At 45.1% G+C, this 25,114-nt stretch overlaps 1 protein-coding gene across 2 annotated transcripts; it reads right to left on the bottom strand.

The window, feature by feature from the left end:
• Positions 1–17,631: 17,631 nt before the first annotated feature.
• NANOG (Nanog homeobox) lies at positions 17,632–24,377 on the bottom strand. 2 transcript variants are annotated; one of them, XM_065523676.1, is made up of 4 exons: positions 23,953–24,377; positions 20,523–20,785; positions 18,853–18,939; positions 17,632–18,714 (listed from the first exon to the last, which is right to left on the bottom strand). In XM_065523676.1, exons 1-4 carry the CDS (start codon positions 24,101–24,103, stop codon positions 18,301–18,303), a joined length of 915 nt encoding a protein of 304 aa, XP_065379748.1. In that variant the 5' UTR covers positions 24,104–24,377; the 3' UTR covers positions 17,632–18,300. The 2 variants fall into 2 exon arrangements, with proteins under 2 accessions (XP_065379748.1, XP_045220601.2); XM_045364666.2 differs by having other exon boundaries at positions 17,632–18,717; positions 23,953–24,357.
• Positions 24,378–25,114: the final 737 nt, after the last annotated feature.

The raw sequence follows: 25,114 nt of genomic DNA, 5'->3' as shown, positions 1-25,114 counted from the left end.
TCAAGTGATTCTCCCGCCTCAGCCTTCCCAGTAGCTGGGATTACAGGCACCTACTGTCATGCCTGGCTACTTTTTGTAGTTTTGTAGAGATGGGGTTTCACCATGTTGGCCAGGCTGGTCTTGAACTCCTGACTGCAGGTGATCTGCCTGCCTTGACCTCCCAAAGTGCTGGGATTACAGGCGTGAGCCACCGCGCCTGGCCAATTGTTTTTTTAATTATTGAAAGCTAGGAACACTGAGAAAAGCAGGGAAAGAGTAGGACCTTCCTGGTAGGAGCAGAAACCCATAAATTTAGACAGGGTAAAGCCTCATAAATCCTACAGTCAGGCCAGGAGTAGTGGCTCGCGCCTGTAATCCCAGCACTTTCAGAGGCCAAGGTGGATGGATCACTTGTGACCAGGAGTTCTAGAGCAGCCTAGCTAACATGGAAAAACCTCATCTCTACTAAAAACACAAAAATTAGCAGAGTGCGGTGGCATGCACCTGTAATCCCAGCTACTTGGTAGACTGAGGCAGGAGAATTGCTTGAACCTGGGAGGCAGAGGTTGCAGTGAGCCAAGATCACGCCATTGCACTCCAGTCTGGGCAACAGTGCGAGACTCCATCTCAAAAAAAAAAAAAAAAAATTAGCTGGGCATGGTGGTGCACGCCTATAATCCCAGCTACTCGGGAGGCTGAGGTGGGAGGATCGCTTGAACCCAGGAGTTGGAGGCTGCAGTGAACTGTGATAGCACCACTGTACTCCAGCCCGGGAGAAGAAAAAAAAAGAGTAGACTAAGTTTGGACTGACTCATGTAGCTCATGCCTATAATCCCAGCTCTTTGGAAGGCCAGGGCAGAACAATAGCTTGAGGCCAGGAGTTCAAGACCAGCCTGGACAACATAGCAAGACTCCAATCTCTACAAAAATAAATATAAAAAAAATTTTATTTCAAAAAAACAATTAGCGAGGTGTGGTGGTGCATGTCTGTAATTCTAGCCACTGGAGAGGCTGAGGCGGGAGGATCACTTGAGCCCAGGAGTTCGAGGCTGGAGTCAGCTATGATCGAGTCACTGCACTCCGGCCTGGGTGACAGAGCCAGACCCTGTCTCAAAAAAAAAAAAAGAAAGAAAGAAAGACAGAAAAAATATTTAAATGCTCATGCAAATGTAAACTGAAAAAAAGTAATAAAAATAAGTAACGTTAAAAATAAAATGATTGGCCGGGCGCAGTGGCTCAAGCCTGTAATCCCAGCACTTTGGGAGGCCGAGACGGGCGGGTCACGAGGTCAGGAGATCGAGACCATCCTGGCTAACACGGTGAAACCCCGTCTCTACTAAAAAATACAAAAAACTAGCGGGGCGCGGTGGCAGGCGCCTGTAGTCCCAACTACTCGGGAGGCTGAGGCAGGAGAATGGCGTGAACCCGGGAGGCGGAGCTTGCAGTGAGCTGAGATCCGGCCACTGCACTCCAGCCTGGGCGGTAGAGCGAGACTCCGTCTCAAAAATAAATAAATAAATAAATAAAATAAAATGATTTAAAAACTGAATGTATTCCTCACTCTTCCACAGCTCAGGTGACAAAAAACTGAAATCTATTATTTGATTTTTTTTCTTTTTTGATGATGGTGCTGGGGAATGTTAACCCAGGGCCATGTGCTGAAAGCTGAAATTTTATGGCTGGAAGTGCCCAAGACCAACAGAGCAATTTGAAATTAGCAGTGAATTGGCTGGACATGGTGGCTCATGCCTGTAATCCCAGCACTTTGGGAGGCCAAGGTGGGTGGATCATGAGGTCAGGAGACCAAGACCATCCTGGCTAACACAGTGAAACTCCGTCTCTACTAAAAAAAAAAAAAAAAAAAAAAAAAAAAATTTGGCCAGGCGTGGTGGCGGGCGCCTGTAGTCCCAGCTACTTGGGAGGCTGAGGCAGGAGAATAGCGTGAACCCAGGAGGTGGAGCTTGCAGTGAGCCGAGATCGCGCCACTGCACTCCAGCCTGGGCAACAGAGTGAGACTCCATCTCAAAAAAAAAAAAATTATGAGTGAATCCTACCAAAAACAACTAAAAATGAGGGGAAAAAAACCATAGAGAAAGTCATTCCTAAAAGTCTGATCATATTTTCTGCTCAAATTCCTGACTGACCAGTGAATTTTGCAAGCACAGGTAAGTCTTCAGGCCAAAAAGCAGCAGAAGACGACCCTAGATCAGGATAGACAGATCAGCTCTTGCTCGTTGCTGGGATGATCATGTTTTTGCCTACTAGAGCAAAAATACAAAGTGCGCAGAAGAACACAAGAGAATCCAGAATTTCCACAACATAATATTTACAACATCAAGCTTTCAATCCAAAATGACTAGCTCACATCACCCCCACAAGTGTCGGGCTGTGAACTACTCCTAAAGACTGGCGGTAGATCCCACGAGCCTACCTCCTTGGTGCCATCTTGCTGGATGCCCCACACCTGTCCCATACTATAGCTGTGCTAGATGTTCTGATTCTAACAAATTCCGAATTTTCCTCAGCTAACACATGACCTTGACCATGAAATCTCCACAAGAAGGCCGGGCGCGGTGGCTCAAGCCTGTAATCCCAGCACTTTGGGAGGCCGAGACGGGCGGATCACAAGGTCAGGAAATCGAGACCATCCTGGCTAAAACGGTGAAACCCCGTCTCTACTAAAAAATACAAAAAACTAGCCGGGCGCGGTGGCAGGCGCCTGTAGTCCCAACTACTCGGGAGGCTGAGGCAGGAGAATGGCGTGAACCCGGGAGGCGGAGCTTGCAGTGAGCTGAGATCCGGCCACTGCACTCCAGCCTGGGTGACAGAGCGAGACTCCGTCTCAAAAAAAAAAAAAAGAAATCTCCACAAGGATCTCTTGTAAACTGTGAGGGAAGCTGAAGCCAATCCTATGACTCCGACATTCTGTTCAGCTTGTCTTCTGTTGTCTTTATTCAACCGTGGCCCTGTTCATACACACCTGTGGGCTTGCTACCCAATTTTCTAAAGCTAAATAGGTGACAAAAGAGAAAGAGGCCGGGCGCAGTGGCTTACACCTGTAATCCCAGCACTTTGGGAGGCCGAGGTGGGCGGATCACAAGATCAGGAGATTGAGACCATCCTGGTCAACATGGTGAAACCCCGTCTCTACTAAAAATACAAAAATTAAAAATTAGCTGGGCGTGGTGGCGGCGCCTGTAATCCCAGCTACTTCCCAGCTACTCAGGAGGCCGAGGCAGGAGAATCACTTGAACCCAGGAGGCGGAGGTTGCAGTGAGCCAAGATCACACCATTGCACTCCAGCCTCGATGACAGAGCAAGACTCTGTCTCAAAAAAAAAAAAAAAAAAAGAGTCTGATATACTTTTAGTTAAACTCCACAGCAACAGATTTCTTTTTTTCAATGTCCTCAGCAAATTTGTATCTTCATTACAATACCTAAACACATTCTTCCAAGAACATTTCTATGTCTGCCTCCTGGCTTGGTTTATAACCACTATGAATCACTTGTAAAAGCAGTGTCACTTATTCTGCTAAGGTTTTCAATCTATTTTTTTTTTCCATAGGGCCTCCAGTTTATTCCATCTAGTGGACCTCCTACTTCATCAAGTACATCTGAGTATATCTGACCCATCATTGTCAATCCATCATTGTCAATTGATTTCTATCTTGAACCACATGTAATTGAAGAATATGTCTGGGCATCCATTCCCTTGCCCCTGAATATGTGATGATTAAGGAAAGTTCCCTAACATTGTAAAACAGCTGGGAGATTGGTGAGCCCAGCGCCATGATAGACCACTAGAGGGGGGTGTGACTCTCTAAGTGAGCTTGACATTGACTTATGGCTTTGCCCAAAGACAGACAGTCTAATCTGTGTTTCAAAAGCAAGAGTTCCAGTATTCTAGCTTGCCTAAAGGTAATAGTACAAGTACTTGAGTTATTTTCATATTTCAGAAATGTTCATGGAAATGTTTCTTTTACTAGCAATTATTTATTTCCATAGAGGCTACTCTTATGCTTTCCAAATAGATATATATATTATTTTTGTCTGATATGTTCTAAAAATAGAGAAAAAGCAAAAAATGCCTAATTTTATTTCCTAGAGATAACTATTACTTTCATTTCTATATCTGTATCCATCTTTCCACACTTAATTTATCTCCATATATGACATGAATGGGATCACCTTAACCTATAAATGAATCTGCTTTTCTACCTTAATAATGGAATTTTCCTATACATTTAAATCTGCCTCATCCTTTTTGTTTTTGTTTTGTTTTGTTTTTTTGAGACAGGGTCTCACTCTGTTGCCCAGGCTGGAGTGCAGTGGCGCGATCTCAGCTCACTGCAACCTCTGCCTCCCGGGTTCAAGCAATTTTCCTGCCTCAGCCTGCCAAGTAGCTGAGATACAGGCACTCGTCAGCATGCTGGGCTTATTTTTGTATTTTTAGTAGAGACGGGGTTTCACCACGTTGGTCAGTCTGGTCTCAAACTCCCGACTTTGTGTTCCACCAGTCTCTGATTCCCAAAGTGCTGGGATGACAGGCGTGAGCCACTGCACTCGGCCATCTTTTTTGTTTTTTAGGCTACATAAGTACTCCAGTGTATCAGAACACATTTAAGGAAAGTCCTATTGATAGACATTTAGATTTTTAAAAAATTTTTTGGCCGGGCACGGTGGCTCACACCTATGATTCCAGCACTTTGGGAGGCCGAAGTGGGCAATTCACGAGGTCAAGAGATCGAGACCATCCTGGCCAACATAGTGAAAACCCGTCTCTACTAAAAATACAAAAATTAGCTGGGCTTGGTGGTGCCCAACTGTAGTCCCAGCTACTAGCAAAGCTGAGGCAGGAGAATTGCTTGAACCCGGGAGGTGGAGGTTACAGTGAGCCGAGATCGCGCCACTGCACTCCAGCCTGGCGACAGATTGAAACTTCACCTCAAAAAATAAATAAATAAAAATAAAACATTTTTTAGCTATTACCGACAGTGCTGTAATGAGTATGTGGTTGTTTGATTAATGCTTTGACATAGTCAAATTAATGCCTTGGCATACATTCCTAGGGGTATATCGAAGGATGATCACATTTAACATTTCCATGCAGGTAACTGACATTAATTGCACATATTCTGTGAGCTAGACAAAATACATATTAGATGACAGAAATCACTTCAAGTATTATTTCTATTTACACAAAAGGGAATACCTGAAAGGCTGCAAAATAATTTGCCCAAGGTCATAATGGTGGAGCTGGGATTTTAATGTGTGTATTTTCTTTTTGGTTTTTTTTTTTTTTTTTTTTGAAACAGAGTTTCACACCTGTCTCCCCGGCTGGAATGCAGTGGCATGATCTCAGCTGATTGCAGCCTCTGCCTCCTGGGTTCAATCAAGTGATTCTCCTGACTCGGCCTCCCGAATAGCTGAGACTACAGGCATGCACCACCACGCCCGGCTAATTTTTGTATTTTTTTGTAGAGAAGGGATTTTGCCATGTTGGCCAGGCTGGTCTTGAACTTCTGGCCTCAAGTGATCCACCCACCTCGGCCTGCCAAAATACTGGGACTACAGGTATGAGCAACCTCGCACAGCCTATTTTTGTTTGTTTTTTGAGACAGGGTCTTCCTCTGTCGCTCAGGCTGGAGTGCAGTGGCACAATCACAGCTCACTGCAGCCTCAACCATCAGGCTCAACTGATTCTCCCTCCTCAGCTTCCCAAGCAGCTGGGACTACAGGCAAGTGCCACTGTGTCCAGCTAATTTGTTTTATTTTTTGTAGAGATGGGAATTTGCTATGTTGCCCAGCCTTGTCTAGAACTCCTGGGCTCAAGTGATCTTCCCACCTCAGCCTCTCAAATTGCTGGCACTACAGGTGTGAGCCATGGCACCCAGCTTTCATGTAACCCAGAATGAAGTAGGACTCTATCAACTTTCCCCCAAACTGAGAATTGTTACTTCTATTTCCTAAATAATGTATTATTTATCTATTCATCTGAAATGTAAATTTGGGGCGTATTTTTATCCTCCCAGAAAATGTTTGTATCTATGTGGCTTGTATTTTTTAATTCAAATAGAATAAATCATTCATATGGTTTTGTGCCTTGTTTTTCCTTTTTTTTTTTTTTTGAGACAGAGCCCTGCTCTGTCGCCTAGGCTGGAGTGTAGTGGTATGATTTCTGCTCACTGCAATCTCTACCTCCCGGGTTGAAGCGATTCTCCTGCCTCAGCCTCCCAAGTAGCTGGGATTACAGGTGTCCACCACCACGCCCGGCTAATTTTTGTATTTTTAATAGAGACAGGGTTTCTCCATGTTGGCCAGGCTGGTCTTGAACTCCTGACCTCATGATCTGCCCACCTCAGCCTCCCAAAGTGCTGGGATTATAGGCGTGAGCCACTGTTCCCAGCCTGTTTTTCTAACTAATAATATAGTGATCTAAACTAGAATTCTTAATCAAATATGCAGTTTCTATATATATTTGGTAGTATTCCTGGACGCTCTACCTTGTAAAATTGATTTAGTGGTAGTTGTGCTAGAGCAGATATACACTGGTTGCTATGTAGCAGAAACTGCTAGTTTTCCATTCACATACAATTCTCTTAACTTCTTCTGAAGGCCATGTCTTTTACTTTGGAGGTAAATCTTTTTATTTTATTACTATTTTTTTAGAGACAGGGTCTCCCTCTGTCACTCAGGCTGGCTGGAGTGCAGTGGTACAATCATAGCTCATTGCAGCCTCAAACTCCTGTGCTCGGGCAATCCTCTAGCCTCAGCCTCCTGACTGGCTAGGACCAAAGGCCACGCACCATCACACCTGGCTAATTTTTAAAATTTTTCTGTAGACAGGGAGTTTTACTATGTTGACCAGGCTGGTGTCAAACTCCTGGCCTCAAGTGATCCTTCAGCCTCGGCCCCCCAAAATACTGGGATTACAGATGTATGCCACTATACCCAGTTGTGGGAGACAAATTGTAATGATCTCATTTGCTTTGCCAAATTGTTAGTTTAACCACGGGCTCCTGTCAATTTTGGATAATGTGTGAGGAGAAGTCACAGAAAGACTTCTGAGATTTTTCTGACTTTCCAATTGCCTGCACATAAAGTCAGTATCTGCAACTACCCTTAATTATAGCAACACCAGCGATCAGATTTGATCTCTAAATATTCTTCCTTGCTAAAAGTAACCAATGCTTCTTGGAGAAATGGCCAATTCTAGAAAAATGTGTAAAATGGGCTGACAATCAATTGCACAAAAATAAGAACAAAAACAAAATTAGCAGGGTGTGGTGGAGGGCACCTGCAATCCCAGCTACTTGGAAGGCTAAAGCAGGAGAATCACTTGAACCCAGGAGACAGAGGTTGCAGTGAGCCGAGATTATACCACTGCACTCCAGCCTTCAAGACAGGAGCAAGACTCCATCTAAAAAGAAAAAAAAAAAAAAAAAAAAAAAAAGCCCAGGTACAGTGGCTCACACCTGTAATCCTAGCACTTTGGGAGGCCAAGGCAGGTGGATCACAAGGTCAGGAGTTCAAGACCAGCCTGGCCAAGATGGTGAAACCCCATCTCTACTAAAAATACAAAAATTAGCCAGGCGTGGTGGTGTACGCCTGTAATCCCAGCTACTCGGGAGGCTGAGGCAGGAGAATCACTTGAACCTGGAAGGTGGAGGTTGCAGTGAGCAGATCACGCCACTGCACTCCAGCCTGGGCAACAGAGCCAGACTCCGTCTCAAAACAAACAAGCAAACAAAAAAACTCCACGATCTCTAACATAGCTGTTGAAGAAGGAAAGAAAAAAAAAAAAACCTCCAAAAATCATTTTGATTAGGGTAGTATACTTGAGTCAGGAACAGTGGCTTATGCCTGTAATCTCAAAACTTTGGGAGGCCAAGGCAGGTGGATTGCTTGAAACCAGCTGGGATTACAGGTGCCTGCCACCATGCCCAGCTAATGTTTTTGTGTTTTTAGTAGAGAAGGGGTTTCACCATATAGGCCAGGCTGGTCTCAGACTCCTGACTTCAAGTGATCCACCCGCCTTGACCTCCCAAAGTTCTAGGATTACAGACATGAGCCACCACATCCAGCTATGAAATCATTCTTTGATCATCTCCTTACTTCTGTCATACGCAACACACTGTTTCCTAATGAATGCTAATCTAGGCCCTTATAAATAGGCATAATCATTTAAATAGACTAATCTCTGGTCTTGCTCCCTTCCGATACCTTCCCATAGTACAGGGAGAGCAATCTAAAATGCAAATCTAAGTATGTTACTCCTTAAAGTTTTTAAAGGCTCATATTTGCCTACCCTATTTTAGTGTTTCTTTAGTGTATACCATCTTATACTACCATCCTCTCTCTCTTTTTCTGAGACCCCATCTCTACTAAAAATACAAAAATTACCTGGGTGTGGTGGCACACACCTGTAATCCCAGTTACTCAGGAGGCTAAGGTAGGAGAATTGCTTGAACCCGGGAGATGGAGGTTGCAGTGAGCCACTACACTCCAGCCTAGGAGACAGAGAAATAGTTCATCTCAAAAAAAAAAAGCTGAGCATGGTGGCTCATGCCTGTAACCCCAGCACTTCGGGAGGCTGAGGCAGGCGGATCACGAGATCAGGAGTTGGAGACCAGCCTGACCAACATGGTGAAACCCTGCCTCTACTGAACATACAAAAATTAGCCGGGCATGGTGGCGTGTGCCTGTGGTCTCCGGCTACTCGGGAGACTGAGGCAGAATTGCTTGAACCTGGGAAGCAGAGGTTGCAGTGAGCCGAGATTGCGCCACTGCACTCCAGCCTGAGTGACACAGCGAGACTCCATCTCAAAAAATAAAATAAAATAAAATAAAATAAAGAAAAATAAAGATTAGCTTCAAGGCTAACAGAGTATCTTCCTATTGTAGGCTGAGCTCCCAGGGGCTAGAAGAGGGCTGAGTGCAAAGTGCAGCATATTAGAGAGCACACTCATCAAAAAAACAAAAACAAAAGAACAAAAAAAACCCAGAAGTCTTCATGTGCCGCACAGGCTCACTGCAGCCTCGAAATCCTGGGCTCAAGGGATCACCCTGCCTCAGTCTCCAAAGTAGCTAGAACTACAGGTGTGCATGAACATAACTGGCCACTTTTTTTTTTTTTTTGTATTTTTTGTAGAGCTGGGGTCTCACTATGCTGCCCAGGCTGGTCTCAAACTCCTGGGCTCAAGCAATCCACCCGTCTCAGTTTCCCAAAGTGTTGGGATTACAGGTGTGAGCTGCCACACCTGCCTATAGCATGCACTCTTGATTTTCTGAGAAGCGATCAACAAAGTTTAACCCTGTTACTACCTAGGCTCTCAAAGCGTCTGTCAAACTCTTGAGTTTATATGTATTTTTGAAGTTCAGTAGTTGAAGTCAAAACGTCCACCTTTGGGGTTGGGTCTGATTGAATTTGACGTTAACATTCTTGAGGGAAACTTGAGTTCACTCCAAGTTCTCACATATGGTGTCTGATAAGACATCAGACTAGAAGGAAGAGGGGAGGTCACTCCACATAAAACTATGTAAGTTTCTGGGGTTACTTCAAAGCTATGTAACATAGTGCAACAGAGAGCAACATCTGGGGCTTTGTAGTCAAGCAATTAAGGGCTTGAATCCAGATTTTACCACATACAACCAGTACTACCTTTGGCATGTCGCTTAAGCTCTTGGCTTTTTTCTTCTATAAAAATTATTACTGAAGCCAGATGCAGTGGCTCATGTTTGTAATCTCAGCACTTTGAGAGGCCCAGGTGACAGGATCACTTGAGCCCAGGAATTCAAGACCAGCCTGGGCAACATAGCAAGAGCCCTGTCTCTACAAAAAAAGATTTTAAAAATCAGCTGGGCCAGGCGTGGTGGCTCAAGCCTGTAATCCCAGTACTTTAGGAGGCCGAGACGGGCGGATCACGAGGTCAGGAGATCGAGACCATCCTGGCTAACATGGTGAAACCCCGTCTCTACTAAAAAATACAAAAAAAAAAAACTAGCCAGGCGAGGTGTTAGGCGCCTGTAGTCCCAGCTACTCGGGAGGCTGAGGCAGGAGAATGGCCTGAACTCGGGAGGCGGAGCTTGCAGTGAGCTGAGATCCGGCCACTGCACTCCAGCCTGGGTGACAGAGCAAGACTCCGTCTCAAAAAAAAAAAAAATCAGCTGGGTGTGGTGGCGTGCACCTACAGCCCCAGTTACTGAGGTGGTCGAGGCAGGAGGATCATTTGAGCCTGGGAGATTGAGGCTGCAGTGAGTCATGAATGTACCACTGCACTCCAGTCTGGGTAACAGGGTTTTTAATTCTTTTAATTTAAATTTAATTTTTAATTTTTAATTTAAGTTAAATTTCAGTTTAAATGTTAAAACTTAAATTTTAGTTTAAAAGTTAAAATTCAAATTTTAAATTTAAAGCAAAATTTAAATACATAATGTGGCTGTGTGCAGTGGCTCATGCCTGTAATTCCAGCACTTTGGGAGGCAGAGGCGGGAGGATCACCTGAGGTCAGGAGTTCCAGACCAGCCTGGCCAACATGGTGAAACACCATCTCTACTAAAATTATAAAAATTAGCTGGGAGTGGCGGCGGACACCTGTAATTCCAGCTATTCAGGAGGCTGAGGGAGGAGAATCACTTGAACCCGGAAGATGGAGGTTGCAGTGAGCCGAGATCCCGCCATTGCACTCCAGCCTGGGTAACAAGCCCAAACTCAGTCTCTAAATAAATAAAAACTTCCAGCCTCGTCTGAAGGTAGTGAGTTACCTCAATTGTTTGTTCACAGTGAATTACAGATCAAAATCCTTGTTCTACCTCTTTCCCACTTCTCCCTACTGCACTTGACTGGTCTTAAAAAAAAAAGAGCTTTAGATTCTTAACCCACAAATGGTCGTTAACCTCAGAGTACAGCTTAAGGTTCAAGTGAAATACGGTTTATAAACATGTTCCTATGTAATTGAGTGCTGTGGAAATTTTTTTTTTTTTGAGTCTTTCTCTGTTGCCCAGTCTCGAGTGCAGTGGCACAATCTCAGCTCACTGCAACCTCCACCTACCAGGTTCAAGTGATTCTCCTTGCCTCAGACTTCTGAGTGGTTAAGATTACAGGCATGTGCCACCATGACCAGCTAATTTTTGTGTTTTAGTGGAGACAAGGTTTCACCATGTCAGGCTGATCTCAAACTCCTGAGCTTGTGATCCACCAGCCTCAGCCTCCCAAAGTGCTGGCATTACAGATGTGAGCCACTGCGCCCGGCCCAGTACTATGTAAATCTAAGGTACTCTTAAAGGTATTTACCTCCAAATTGGAACTCATTTTACTTTTCACTGTTTTTTTTCTTTCCGAAGACCGGGTCATGCTCAGTCTCACAGACTGGCGTGCAATGGCGCGATCTCAGCTCACTGCAACCTCCGCCTCCCAGGTTCAAGCAATTCTCCTGCCTCAGCCTCCTGAGTAACTGGGATTATAGGCACCTGCCACCATGCCTGGGTACTTTCTGTATTTTTAGTAGAGATGGGGTTTTGCCACATTGCCCAGGCTGGTCTTGAACTCCTGACCTCAGGTGACCCACCCACCTCGGCCTCCCAAAGTGTTAAGATTACAAGCATGAGACACCATGACCCACCTGCAAATAAATTTCATAGCTGCTCAATGAACCAAGGAGAGCTACTTTTGTGGCCAGGAATACCTGCCCCTTTGTCTCTCTGATAAGAGCACATTCACACCCATGTTCCAGGTACATCTGTTCTGCAGATTCCTGGCCCTAAATGAATCTCAAATTCTCACCCTTGGTTCTTGTCCTTAGCTCTTGTGACTACACCAGTGTATCAGAGGACATATCTACCCTTTCTACGCTACATGCACCTTATCCTAAATGGATTTATGATTCCCATCTTTTTGCCTGTGTTTTGTTGCATGTATTTAATTGATTTAATACGATTCTAGTATTCTAATTCGACTGGCGAGCTTCTCTGTTTCCTTTTTTTTTTTTTTTTTGAGACGGAGTCTCGCTCTGTCGCCAAGATTGGAGTACAGTGGCCGGATCTCGGCTCACTGCAAGCTCTGCCTCCCGGGTTCCCGCCATTCTCCTGCCTCAGCCTCCCGAGTAGCTGGGACTACAGGCGCCAGCCACCACGCCCGGCTAGTTTTTTGCATTTTTTAGTAGAGACGGGGTTTCACCGTGTTAGCCAAGATGGTCTTGATCTCCTGACCTCGTGATCCGCCCGTCTCGGCCTCCCAAAGTGCTGGGATTACAGGCTTGAGCCACCGCGCCCGGCCTACTCCGTTTCCTAATAGCTTGCTTGGTAGTATCATTGGAGGTAGTGCTACCATTGCATTTAAGTAATTTCCCAGGTGCTTAGCCTTTTAAAATTCTCAAGGACACTTTATTCGAGGACCTGAGTTTACCTGAGTTTACGCCAACTATCCAGAAGCCAGGAATAGCTTAAGGAGAGACTCACCACCGGCAGCTTCTTTTCAATCAAGTTTCACTGCAACCTCACACCCAGGAACCCATTCAAATTCCTACATTTCAGTATCCTTAGTCGAACTAACTTCCTGTGCCAGAAGCTTTTGTCTGTCCCAGTGACTTCTTTCTTTAACAAATTCCCTTCATCTCTCCCTTCAGTCAAAGTCCATGGGGGCCCCAGGAGGCATGCAATATTTACCAAGGGCTCTCCCCCACTTTCCTGCCTCGGTCTGGCAGTTGTTTGCCTTTACTTTTAGGTTTGTAGTCACAACTTGTTTTTTCTTCCTTAGACACACCAGGTTTTCTGAATGGTAGGATTATTTGGAGTAAAACTAACCTTGTCCTTCACCCCGAGAACCGAGCTTGAAATTCACTAATCAAGGCCTGTATACCTCCCACTTCTGAGTTTCAAATTTATATTATGAAATTCACAAAACCCAGGCAAACTCAATCCATGCTTCTCTCCTTCGGTACAAACTGAAATGGAAATGAAAGCTGAAAAATCAAGAAAATGAATTTTAAAAACTAAAATATGGTAAAGCTACTAAAATATAGTATTAGAATACACACCTCCTTTTGGGACAAGAAAAAGCAAAATTTTCTAAGGGAAAGGAAGAAATGTGAAACAGAGAGCCCGGCACATGAACTTACTATCCTTTTTGCCTAATCTCCTATTATATTTATTTTTATTTTGAGACAGTGACACTCTGTCGCCCAGACTGGAGTGGGGTGGCATGATCTTGGGTCACTGCAACCTCCATCTCCTGGGTTCAAGAGATTACAGGCGCAAGGCAAAACCTCTAGCTAATTTTTGTATTTTTAGTAGAGACAGGGTTTCACCTTATTGGCCATGCTAATCTCGAACTCCTGACCCCAGATGATTCACCTGCCTTGGTTTCCCAAAGTGCTGGGATTACAGGTGTGAGCCACAGCACCTGGCCCACTAATCTTACTGCTTTTGACTGTAGTTATTACTGTTACTTTAAAGATTATTCCAAATAGATCTCTAAATTCTTACATGCCAAGAGGTTGAAGATTACTACTGGGTGATTAAAAACAACAACAACTTTCAGAAAACATAATACAGGGCTGGGCTGGTGGCTCATGCCTGTAATCTCAGCACTTTCGGAGGCCAAGGCTAGTAGACTGCTTGAGTTCAGGAGTTTGAAACCAGCCTGGCCAACATGGGGAAACCCCATCTCTCCTAAAAACACAAAAGTTAGCTGGGCATGGTGGTGTGCACTTATAGCCTGGGCTATTTGAGAGACTCAGGTAGGAGGATTGCTTAAATCCCGGAAGACAAGGCTGCAGTGAGGTGAAATGGTGCCACAGAGCCCCAGTCTGAGCAGCAGAGTAAGCCCGTCTTAAAAAAATAAAAAATAAGGCCAGCGCGGTGCCTCATGCCTGTAATCATGCCTGAGGAGGGTGGATCACCTGAGATCAGGAGTTCGAGACCAGCCTGGTCAATATGGTGAAACCCCGTCTCTAATTACTAAATACAAAAAGTTAGCCGGGCGTGATGGCACATGCCTGTAATCCCAGCCACTCTAAAGGCTGAGGCAAGAGAATCGTTTGAACCTGGGAGGTGCAGGTTGCAGTGAGTAGAGACTGCACCATTGTGCTCCAGTCTGGGCAGCAAAAGCAAAGTTCCATCTCAAAAAAAAAAAATTGATGCCCAGGCGCGGTGGCTCATGCCTGTAATCCCACCACTTTGGGAGGCCGAGGCAGACAGATCACCCGAGGTCAGGAGTTCAAGACCAGGCAGGCCAACATGGTGAAACCCCGTCTCTACTAAAAATACCAAAAATTAGCCAGGTGTAGTGTTGGGTGCCTGTAATCGCAGCTACTCAGGAGGCCGAGGCAGAATTGCTTGAACCCAGGAGGCAGAGGTTGCAGTGAGCCGAGATCGCACCATTGTACTCCAGCCTGGTCAAAAAGAGCAAAAACTGTCTCAAAAAATAAATTAAAAATTAAAAAAACAAAAAGTAGCTGGGCTTGGTGGTAGGGGCCTGTAGTCCCAGTTACGTGGGAGGCTGAGGCAGGAGAATTGCTTGAACCAGAGAGGCAGAGGTTGCACCGAGCCAAGATCGCACCACTGCACTCCAGCCTGAGTGACGGAGCTAGACTCGATCTCAAAAAAAAAAGTTACTTACACACCATCTTTAAAAAAAATTCTGGCTGGACGTTGTGTCTCATGCCTGTAATCCCAGCAGTTCGGGAGGCTGAGGTGATTGGATCTCTTGAGCCCAGGAGTTTGAGACCAGTCTGGCCAACATGGTGAAACCTTGTCTCTACTAAAAATGCGAAAATTAGCCAGGTGTGGCGGTGCATGCGTATAGTCCCAGGTATTCGGGAGGCTGAGGTGAAAGATCAACCTGGGCCCTGGAAGTCGAGGTAGCAGTGAGCCGAGAACATGCCACTGCACACTTCAGCACGGGCAACAGAGAGAGACCCTGCTTGAAAATAAAACAACAACAACAACAAAAAGTCCTGGTTTAAATCTGTTACAGGCATTCTTTCTTTTCTCATACATTTAAAATATAAGGTGTTTAAAGTTAAAAAGCCAAGTATAGGCAACGGGGTCTTTACAAGTCATACTCAAATTTTCTCAACTCGTAAGAGTGTGAAGTAGTGACTTGGAGAATGGAATTTTCATACTATTTTAGTTGCTCAAGCAGTACTTCCTATTATCTCCTCGGTCCATAACAAACAGGGCTTGGCACGCAGCTGAAGTATCTGACACTTGAAATGAATTGTCCTTTATGTTGTAGCAGAAACTACCTTTGAGCAAAATGCCCTGGCTGGTACCTAATAATCCCAGCTACTTGGGAGGCTGAGGCAGAAGGGTTGCTTGAGCCCTGAAGGTTGAGGCTGCAGTGAGCTATGATCACACCACTGTCCTCAAAAGCCTGGGGACAAAGCAAGAGCCATTTAGAAAAAACAAAGAAAAAAAAAGGCTGGGTGCAGTGGCTCACACATGTAAACCCAGCACTTTGGGAGGCCAAGGCAGGTGGATCACCTGAGGTCAGGAGTTCCAGACCAGCCTAGCCAACATGGCAAATTCCCATATCTACTGCCAGCTACTAGAGAGGCTGAGGCAGGAAAAAGAATCACTTGAACCTGGGAGGTGTAGGTTGCAGTGAGTCCAGATTGTGCCACTGCACTCCATGCTGTGCCCGTTTCAAAAAAAAAAAAAAAACTGCTGGGCACGGTGGCTCATACCTGTAATCCCAGCACTTTGGGAGGCCAAGGTGGGTGGATCACAAGGTCAAGAGATCGAGACCATCCTGGCCAACATGGTGAAACCCCATCTCTACTAAAAGTAGCAAAAAGCTGGGCATGGTGGCGGGCACCTATAATCCCTGCTACGCAGGAGGCTGAGGCAGGAGAATCGCTTGAACCTGGGAGGTGGAAGTTGCAGTGAGCTGAGATTGCACCACTGACTCCAGCCTGGTGACAGAGCAAGACTCTGTATTAAAAAAAAAAAAATTTGTGCCAGGCATGGCGGCTTACGCCTGTAATCCCAGCACTTTGGGAGGCTGAGGCGGGCAGATCACGATGTCAGGAGTTCAAGATCAGCCTGGCCAGCATGGTGAAACCCTATCTCTACTAAAAATACCAAAAAAAAAAAAAAAGATTAGCCAGGCGGGGTGGCAGGCGCCTGTAATCCTAGCTACTCAGGAGGCTGGGGCAGGAGAATTGTTTGAACCCAGGAGGCGGAGGTTGCAGTGAGCCAATATCGTGCCACTACACTCCAGCCTGGGAGACAGAGCGAGACTTCGTCTCAAAAAAAAAACAAAAACAAAAAACAAAAAAAAGTTGCGCCACTGCACCCCAGCCTGGACAATAGAGCGAGACTGTTTATAAAAAACAAACAATAGGCCAGGTGCAGTGGGTCATGCCCGTAATCCCAACACTTTGGGAGGCCAAGGCAAGTGGATCACGAGGTCAGGAGTTCAAGACCAGCCTGGCCAACACAGTGAAACCCCGTCTCTACTAAAAATACAAAAATTAGCTGGGCGTGGTGGCTCGCACCTGTAGTCCCAGCTACTTGGAAGGCTGAGGCAGCAGAATCACTTGAACCTGCGAGACGGAGGTTGCGCTGAGCCAAGATTGCTCCACTGCACTCCAGCCTGAGCAACAGAGACTCCGTCTCAAAAAACAAAACAAAAAAAAAACGAACACTGGCAACTATACCTTACTTCTTTTCTCTTGGCCAATATCTAGATAATCAGATTGGATAGTCTTAGAGAGCAACATTGGACAATTGGGGAAATAATGAGCGAAAAGACTGGAAAAAACCACTCTCGTCACCTGCATCATGCTGCTTCAGAGTGAAGGGAAGTGCTATCAGATCAGATACATTTAGGGCAGGCACAAGATGGGAAAAGGACAGTAAAGGATTATTAGTATAATTCACTGATGCCCGCGTAGCTGCTCTTAAGGTGAGAACATAAAACTATTTCAACTAGCCTTAGAATTTACTTGCAGCCGGGCGCGGTGGCTCAAGCCTGTAATCCCAGCACTTTGGGAGGCCGAGACGGGCGGATCACGAGGTCAGGAGATCGAGACCAACCTGGCTAACCCCGTGAAACCCCGTCTCTACTAAAAAATACAAAAAACTAGCCGGGCGAGGTGGCGGGCGCCTGTAGTCCCAGCTGCTCGGGAGGCTGAGGCAGGAGAATGGCGTGAACCCGGGAGGCGGAGCTTGCAGTGAGCTGAGATCCGGCCACTGCACTCCAGCCTGGGCGACAGAGCGAGACTCTGTCTCAAAAAAAAAAAAAAAAAAAAAAAGAATTTACTTGCATATTGGCCTCTGATGAAACTTTAAATGTTGGCATCAATTATAGATTCATATGCTGAAATAACCCATTGTGTATTTGTAGACTAGCTACAATGCATGTAAGTGCCCTTTTTTCTAAAACTGGCATATTTGTTTATTATTTATTTATTTATTTATTTTTGAGATGGAGTTTTGCTCTTGTCGCCCAAGCTGGAGTGCAATGGTGTGATACCGGCTCACTGCAGCCTCCACCTACCAGGTTCAAGTGATTCTCCTGCCTCAGCCTCCCAAGTAGCTGGGACTACAGGCATGGGCCACCATGCTCAGCTATTTCTATCTATTTCTAAGACAACAATCTCCTCAGTTAATTTCCTTCTTCACACCAACCAAAAATTTTAACAAAGATTTATGTTTAAGCATATATTTACTTATCGAAACACTACGTGAAATCAGGGTAAAATCAACTCAAGGAAAAATAGTTGTTTGATTCATTTGTACTTAAACCGACTAAAGTAGTACTAATGTCATTATGATGCAGCAAATACAAGACCTCTTTCTACAAAGATTAGCATAACCAACAAATTAGGGAATATAGTAAAACTGAGCCAAAGAGGGTGAGGAGATCAATTAGGTATGTTACAGCTGAACCCTTTACCTCAATGGTTTTTAAAAAATAAGCAAAGCCTCCCAATCCCAAACAATAGGAATATCTTCATCACACCAATTTGTACTTGTATTTCTTATTCTTGAGGTTAGATTCTAAACTGTAAAGATATCCAAACTAGTATTAGATCTACTTATCTATGGCCAGAGACAGCTTTTATCATGTTGTCCTTAGCAGCCAAAGTTATTAAAATGTCTTTTCTCCAGGAAGATCCAATAGGAAAAAAAGAAACCTCTCTGATTAGGCTCCAACCATACTCCACCCTCCATCAAACTGACTGGATAGGCATAATGGAAACCGGAACACGTGGTTTCCAAGTGAGAAAAATCCTATCAGGGAGGGGAGGAGGGAAAAGGAAGGTTCAGCCAGTGCCCAGACTGAAATTGAGTAATTATCAATTTCACTCATCTTCACACATCTTCAGGTTGCATGTTCGTGGAGTAGTTTAGGAGTAAATCCACAGTTTGTGGAGTACTCAAATACCTAGTCGTCTGCTGTATTACATTAAGGCCTTCCCCAGCAGCTTCCAAGGCAGCCTCCAAGTCACTGGCAGGAGAATTTGGCTGGAACTGCAAGCAGGACTGCAGAGATTCCTCTCCACAGTTAGAGAAGGGACTGTTCCAGGCCTGATTGTTCCAGGACTGGGTGCACCAGGTCTGAGCGTTCCAGGAGTGGTTGCTCCAGGACTGGATGTTCTGGGTCTGGTTGCTCCAGGATGAATTGTTCCAGGTCTGGTTGCTCCACATTGGAAGGTTCCCAGTCGGGTTTACCAGGCATCCCTGGTGGCAGGAAGAGTAGAGGCTGGGGTAGGTAGGTGCTGAGGCCTTCTGAAAGAGAAGGAGGGATTAACAGAAAGGGTACAAGGACAACCAGCACTGTCTGTGACTGGTGTTGTGTGTTTCAGGGATGGACAAGATTGAAAGATCACTGAAAGGAAAGAACAGAATAAAGTTTCCTGTTACCTGAGTCACACCATTGCTATTCTTTGGCCAGTTGTTTTTCTGCCACCTCTTAGATTTCATTCTCTGGTTCTGGAACCAGGTCTTCACCTGCAGGGGAAAATGACAGAAATTGTAAAATATTAGTAATACAGATGTACTTTGTTTTTTGTTTTGTTTTTTTTTTTTTTGAGACGGTGTCTTGCTCTGCCGCCCAGGCTGGAGTGCAGTGGCCGGATCTCAGCTCACTGCAAGCTCCGCCTCCCGGGTTTACGCCATTCTCCTGCCTCAGCCTCCCGAGTAGTTGGGACTACAGGCGCCCGCCACCACGCCCGGCTAGTTTTTTGTATTTTTTAGTAGAGACGGGGTTTCACCGTGTTAGCCGGGATGGTCTCGATCTCCTGACCTCGTGATCCGCCCGTCTCGGCCTCCCAAAAGTGCTGGGATTACAGGCTTGAGCCACCGCGCCCGGCCTACAGATGTACTGTGAATCAAAGTATATTGCTAACTTTTATTCCTGGCCAGGCGCCATATCTCACACCTGTAATCCCAACATTTTGGAAGGCCAAGGCGGGCAGATTGCTTGAGCCCAGGAGTTCAGTACAGGATGGCCAACATGAGGAAACACCACCTCTGCAAAAATACAAAAAATTAGCTAGGTGTAATGCTGCATGTCTGTGGTCCCAGCTTCTCAGGCGGCTGAGGTGGGAGGATCGCTTGCACCTGGGAAGTTAAGGTTTCAGTGAGCCGAGATTGCATCACTGCACTCCAGCTGGGCGACAACAGAACCAGAGTGTCTCAGAAAAAAACAGAGAAATGAACATTTTGGGATAGAAAATAAAGGCAAGGGCCAAGTGTGGTGGCTCACACCTGTAATCCTAGCAGTTTAGGAGGCCGAGGCAGGTGGATCACTTGAGGTCAGGAGTTGAAAACCAGCCTGGCCAACATGGTGAAGCCCCATTTCTACTAAAAAATACAATAAAATTAGCCAGGCATCGTGGCGGACACCTGTAATCCCAGCTACTTGGGAGGCTGAGGCAGGAGAATCTCTTGAACCCAGGAGGTGGAGGTTTCATTCATTTGTACTTAAACCAGCCAAAGTAATGCTAATGTCATTATGATGTCTCATTATGAGGCCATTGCACTCCAGTCTGGGCGACAGAATGAGACTCCATCTCAAAAATAAACAAGAGAAAAAAAGGAAATAAAGGCTGGAAGAGGATAAGCCCATTAATGAAAGAAAATGGCCAATAAATAATGAACAATGATTAGACTTAGTAAGCAAGTGCACACAGATAAAAACAAAACAAGCTGGAGGTTGCTGGCAGAAAGAAAAAAAAGGAAAAAAATAAAGTTTGTATTTTAATGAGAACCAGTGTGTTAGGGATTCTCCTCCTAACATGGAAAGTGGAGTTACATACTTCTTTTTTTATTAAGGAAACGTTGGAAAGATTTTCACAATATTGGTCTGTGCAGGAAAGTGGTCAAATTATGACACATTCACGTAATAGAATATTTAAGGAAAGAAAGAGGTGAAGAAAGTTACGAAAGCATTTCATCTTCATACTTAAATTATTTGCAGGAGGCGATGTGCTGACACATAGAACACAAATCTATGTGCATCCACAGAGATCTTAGCCATGCAAATTAGTCTAATTTTTGTTCACCTCATTGCAACAACAAAACAAGCCTACCTGTTTGTAGCTGAGGTTCAGGATGTTGGAAAGTTCTTGCATCTGCTGGAGGCTGAGGTATTTCTGTCTCTGAAATCTATCATTGAGTACACACAGCTGGGCGGAAGAGAACACAGTTCTGGCCTTCTGTTTCTTGACCGGGACCTTGTCTTCCTTTTTTGTGGCACTATTCTCTGCAGCAGTAGGTTGTTTGCCTTTGGGACTGGTGGAAGAATCGGGGCTGTCCTGAATAAGCAGATCCATGGAGGAAGGAAGAGGAGAGACTGTCGGGAACAAATAAAAGGACACTTTTGTCTAAAACTTTTTTCAAATATTAAAATACCCTGTTAAAAAAAGTGTTTTCAAAGTACTTTGATAATTCCCAGAGACCCAGATCTAAGTAATAAGAAGCAACTTCTTAACCAGCCCTGGCACTTTGGCAAGCTTTGTACAGTATTCATCCAAGAAGTCTTATCAGTATCTCCATTTTGTATATAATAGACCGCGTTGGGAGAGATCTACAAGAGTGGCCAATGCATTGCTAAGCGGTTTTTTTAACCACATTTTTTTTTTTAAGATACCACATTTTTTTTTTTTAAGATGGAGTTTCGCTCTTGTTGCCCAGGCTGAAGTGCAATGGCGCAGTCTCTGCTCACCACAACCTCCACCTCCCGGGTTCAAGCGATTCTCCTGCTTCAGCCTCTGGAGGGGCTGGGATTACAGGCATGCACCATCACGCCCGGCTAATTTTGTATTTTTAGTAGAGACAGGGTTTCTCAATGTTGGTCAGGCTGGTCTCGAACTCCTGACCTCATGATCCGCCTGCCACGGCCTCCCAAAGTGCTGAGATTACAGGCGTGAGCCACCGCGCCGGGCCGGCGCTACCACGTTTTACTTTAAACTGATGCTCAAAAGTCCCCACACTGGGTGTTAATAGGTCAGAATAGATATCCACCAATTTTCACCTATTGCATCTCACCCTAAATCACTTTCTGTTTATGATCTTCATCAACACCTTCGTGATTGCTTAAATGACATGATTCTGGGGATTCAATAAAACCAGCACCTCGGCCAGGTGTGATGGCTCACGCCTGTAATCCCAACACGTTGGGAGGCCAAGTTGGGCGGATCACTTGAGGTCAAGAGTTCAAGACCAGTGTGCCAACATGGTGAAACCCCATGTCTACTAAAAATTACAAAAATTAGCCAGGAGTGGTGGCACATGCCTGTAATCCCAACTACTGGGGAGGCTGAGGCAGAGGAATCGCTTGAACCCGGGAGGCAGTGATTGCAGTGAGCTGAGATCCTGCCACTGCACTCTAGCCTGGGCGACAGAGTGAGACTGTGTCTCAAAAAATAAAAAACCCGCGACTGACTGCCCAGTTCTTAATGCTACGACCAGCATGATATGTGAATTTGCATAAGTTTCTGTTTCCATCCAGGCCTTCCGTTTACTAGCTCTGACCTCATCTCCAAAAATTTTTATTTATTTATTTAAACGAGGTAACCAATTGAAATTCTCTAACATAGGGCCTGGCATATACTGATTTTATAACTAGAAATGAATACCTAGTTTTCCCAGTGTTTATCTCTCAATTCTAACCTGCAGTCACAGAACAAATGGACAGGCTCTAAAACAGCAAAATTCACAATCTCTTGTGTCTTGCAAGGAGATCTGAAAAGCAGAGGAAGCCTTTCAACTAATGATTAGAATTGGGGAAAATCCTAAATATTAGCTAGTTATATAAACTGTCACTTGATGTGTGCTAAAGAAAACACGCCCACTTGCTCATTCCCAAACCCAGCACTGTTATTTTTAACGTCTGAAATTATAAAGGTGGCCAGGCGCAGTGGCTCAGCCTGTAATTCTAGCACTTTGGGAGGCCGAGGCAGGTGGATCAGTTGGGGTAAGGAGTTTGAGACCAGCCTGGCCAACATAGCGAAACCCCGTCTCTACTAAAAAATACAAAAATTAGCCGGGCGTGGTGGCATGCGCCTGTAATCCTGCTACTCGAGAGACTGAGACAGGAGAATCACCAGAATCTGGGAGGCGGAGGTTGCAGTGAGCCGAGATCGCGCCACTGCACTCCAGCCTGGGCAACAGTAAGACCTTGTCTCAAAAAAAAAAAAAAGAAAAAAAGTATAAAGACAAGAACATTAATGCAAAGTTTTGAAAAACTGGGTGAATAGCAATGCGGGTAGGTCAACGCCTGTAATCCCAGCGACTTTGGAAGCTGAGAGTGGAGGATGGCTTGAGGTCAGGAGTTCAAGACCAGCCCGAGCTACAAAGTGAGACCCTGTCTCTACAAAAAGAATTTTTAAATTAGAGGGGTATAGTGACACACGCCTCTCATCCTAGTACTTGGGAGGCTGAGGCAAGAGGATCACTTGAGCCCAGGGTTGAGGCTACAGTGATCCATGGTCATACCATTGCACTCCAGCCCGTGTAACACAGCGAGTCCCTGACTCTCAAAAAGAGAAAAGCAGGGTGACATTCAAATCTAAGGCTCAAATATAGCAATCGTGTTTACTTACTCCTTTTCCACAACCTACTCTTTGCAACATTAGTCATAATGTAAATGCACTTTTTAAGCTATTTTACAGTGTCAGTGTTACCAATGGCATTCTTGGTAAAGTTGGTTCATTCTTAAGTTTTTGAAAACTACTGAAAAATTGATTTTTCAAAAAAGTGGTAGTGGCTTAATGAGTATCCCGAGTATCCCCCACCCCTTGCAGCTACCAATCAGAAGCCCGAGTACTAGCACAGGTTTTGGAGGCAAACTGGACTTCTAGCTACGTTCTGTTTGACTGTCAGTAGATTAAACTTTCTAGAATTATCTTTACGGTAAAGTTGGGTCAACACTTCCCAGGACTTAGGAGAAGTAAACATGGGAGGTGCTCCCAAACTCAGAGCTGCCCGGTAACATCCACAAACCCAGAGAATGGAGAAGAGCCAGCCGTTAGTGACGTAGAAAGAATTACACAAATTATATATTAATTACAGAAATCTCATCGTGATCTGCCATGCCATTGTTGGCAAAACAAAAACATCATGCTCGTCCCTGAGCTATGATGTTAGGTCTTCTGGTTAATTAGCAGTAACATCTTCTATAGCTGTGTGTCCAGTGCTATGTGAAGGTGTGCGCATCACCTTCATTTAACTTTGTTTCCACCATGCCTAAGCCCATAGGTTCTCAAATTTACTGCACTGTTCAACTGCCAAATTCTGTGTCCTTCAACTCAGTGCATAATCCTGAGACCTGGGACATGGGAAAAGGACAGGTGCTACCAAGTTACAATTGAAAGAGGAGTTTCCAGAGGATTAGTTGATAATAACACTTGCTTATAATAGTGGTCTATCATTGCTCAAGAGGGAAATGATCCCTTAACCCTCTCTCCTTCTCTTTTCCCTTAAGTAACTTGGCCTTTCAAGGATAAATGTCTTTCTTACCAGTCTCCGTGTGAGGCATCTCAGCAGAAGACATTTGCAAGGATGGATAGTTTTCTTCAGGCCCACAAATCACAGGCATAGGTGAAGATTCTTTACTGTCGGATGCTTCCAAGCAAGGCAAGCTTTGGGGACAAGCTGGATCCACACTCATGTTAGTATTGAGGAAGAGGAGAAAAAAATGTAAGAGGTGGACTGGAAAAAAGGTTAAGGCAGCTTTAAGACTTTTCTGGAAGATGTTAGAGAAATATGACCTCCAGAAGCAGAAGTATCAAGAAGTCAGGATAAAGTGAGTCGCCTACACAATAACAGGAGGCAACCAGCTCAGTCCAGTAGAACGTTAAAATCCTGGAGTCTCTAGATTTATAATGAAGGCTCTATCACCCTTAGACCCACCCCTCCTGGCGGGCACACCCCCCGCCCTTGTGAATTCTCAGTTAATCCCGTCTGCCAGTCTCACCAAGGCCATTGTAATGCAAAAGTAGCTGCGGAGTAACCCAGACAAGGTCGGGAACTAGAAAACCGGGTAACAGAACCTGAAGACAAACCCAGCAATAAATACTTCTAGGTTCACCACGTTTCCAACTTTTAAATCAGGAATGGTTCAACAGGAATGGGATAAAACTTTAAAAATAAAGAAAAAGGCCGGGCGCGGTGGCTCACCCCTGTAATCCCAGCACTTTGGGAGGCCATGGCGGGCGGATCACCTGAGGTCAGGAGTTCGAAACCAGCCTGGCCAACATGGCGAAACCCCGTCTCTACTAAAAATACAAAAATTAGCCGGGCGTGGTGGTGGGCCCCAGCAGTCCCAGCTACTCCGGAAGCTGAGGCGGGAGAATCCCTTGAACCTGGGAGGCGGAGGTTGCGATGAGCCGATATCGCACCACTGCACTGCAGCCTGGGCTACAGAGCGGGACTATGTCTCAAAAAGGGGGGTGGGGGTGGGGATGCATGTACCTTCAATTCCTGAGGTTACTGAAATTCTCATTAGGGCGATTTCTTGATTTGAGATAACTTAATGTCTCAAAATCTGTCTAGTTTGGCCAGAAATTTCAACTAGCTCCATTTTCCTCTTTCATTCACTCTGAGGTCATAGTAAAACACAACATAGCATCATAGTATGAAGCCAAGGCATCAGTTAATGTTGAAAATGGTACTTGTGCCG

Source organism: Macaca fascicularis, chromosome 11 (genome assembly GCF_037993035.2).
Source record: "Macaca fascicularis isolate 582-1 chromosome 11, T2T-MFA8v1.1".
Lineage (NCBI taxonomy): Eukaryota > Metazoa > Chordata > Mammalia > Primates > Cercopithecidae > Macaca > Macaca fascicularis.
This window is presented reverse-complemented; position numbering and strand designations above follow the sequence as displayed.